The sequence below is a fragment of the Tupaia chinensis genome, unplaced genomic scaffold (assembly GCF_000334495.1).
Source record: "Tupaia chinensis unplaced genomic scaffold, TupChi_1.0 Scaffold147038_1, whole genome shotgun sequence".
In the NCBI taxonomy this organism is placed as follows: domain Eukaryota; kingdom Metazoa; phylum Chordata; class Mammalia; order Scandentia; family Tupaiidae; genus Tupaia; species Tupaia belangeri.
The window spans coordinates 2,065,961-2,067,264 of record NW_006206889.1 but is presented as its reverse complement, the minus strand read 5'-3'; the positions used below and the strand labels follow the sequence as shown (position 1 = coordinate 2,067,264).

Below are 1,304 nucleotides of genomic sequence, written 5' to 3'. Positions count from 1 at the left end.
TAGGTAAGTCTATCTCTAGAGATGAAACGCCAAACTGAAAGTGGACAATTTCTTAGGGATGTGACAAGAGGGAGCATAAAGGAGCATGCCATCCGTTAATCAGGATTAAGAAGAGAAGGAAAGAGGGAGGAAGGGAGGAAAAGACAAACAGGAAGGTAGTCAAGCTCTACAAAAAAAAGTCTACTCTGGCCAAGGCACGAGTTTTTGCAATAGAAAAGAGTGCTTCCTTTCAAAGCATAGAAGATCATTTGAAAACAATTAATAGCATAAATTCATGAAAATGCTGTACTGTCAAAAGTCAAAAATTCTAATAGTTTGAGACCTCTGCAAATCACCAAAATGCCAAATAACCTTTCGACACTTTCCATAAGCTCAGTGTTTTTTTAAAAAATACTAAAATCATACTTTTAAAAATTATGGGGCTTTTTTGGCTAATTTTTGTGTATGCGTTAAACGTGGGGGAAAGCTCAATGGGGGGGCTGGATAGACACCTGAAGGGGCAGCAGTCCAGAGGTCCAGGACGCGGACTCGCGAGGGAGAGCGTATGTGGTGGAGCCGCTGACCCAAGCGCCCAAGCCTCAGTTTTCTCGCCGGTAGAACTGTCCAGTAAGAGTCTGGAGCGCAGCGGGAATGGTTTAGCTCCCCGCAGAACAGCTGGCCTGGGCGCAGCGTGCAGCCCTGACGACTACCTGCGACTCAGCACAGCTCACCACTTGTCGAAAGACAAACCGGTGCTCTGACTTCGTCACGGCCACCAGCTCCGGGCCCCCAGGACCTTCCCTCAGACCCGGGGGGGAAAGCGTTCGCTAAGGGAGGCCCACCGGAGCGGCCTGGCCATGCCCGGTCCAGAGCGGCCGCGGCCCCCAACCCTCGCCCTCGACTCGGACCACAAGCACCGTCCCGGGAGGAGTCGAGTTCAGCCGGCAGCGGTCAGGCATTAGCCCAAACGGCTGCCCGCTCGAAGGCGCCCCAAGAGTTAAAGAGCGCCCTATATGCAGTGGGAGGACGTCCCGGTTGAGTCGCAGGTCCCCCCAAGAGAGTCAGAGAGCAGGTCGGAGGTTGCCCCTGAGAAGGCCAAAGGGCCCCGCCGCAACCGCTGCCCCGGCCACACCTCCAGGAAGCGGCCCGACCTAGAATGCACAGACTAGACGCAGTGCAAGTACCGAGAGGCCGGGGCCAGGAGCCCGGGTCCCTGCAGCGGCCGCCGCCCCCTCCCCATGCCGCCCGGCACTCACAGGTGACGATGGGCTTGTTCTCCATGGTGTAGATCACCGGAGGCAGCGACTCCTCAGGCGGGTCCACGG

At 55.8% G+C, this 1,304-nt stretch overlaps 1 protein-coding gene across 1 annotated transcript in view; it reads right to left on the bottom strand.

The window, feature by feature from the left end:
- TRAPPC10 (trafficking protein particle complex subunit 10) overlaps positions 1 to 1,298 on the bottom strand; it is a 107,751-nt gene extending 106,453 nt beyond the window's left edge. Inside the window, exon 1 of the mRNA XM_027768656.1 lies at positions 1,236 to 1,298. Coding sequence (XP_027624457.1) covers positions 1,236 to 1,260 — 25 coding nt within the window. The 5' untranslated portion in view covers positions 1,261 to 1,298. The remainder of the gene's footprint in view (positions 1 to 1,235) is intronic.
- Between the last annotated feature and the right edge of the window lie 6 nt (positions 1,299 to 1,304).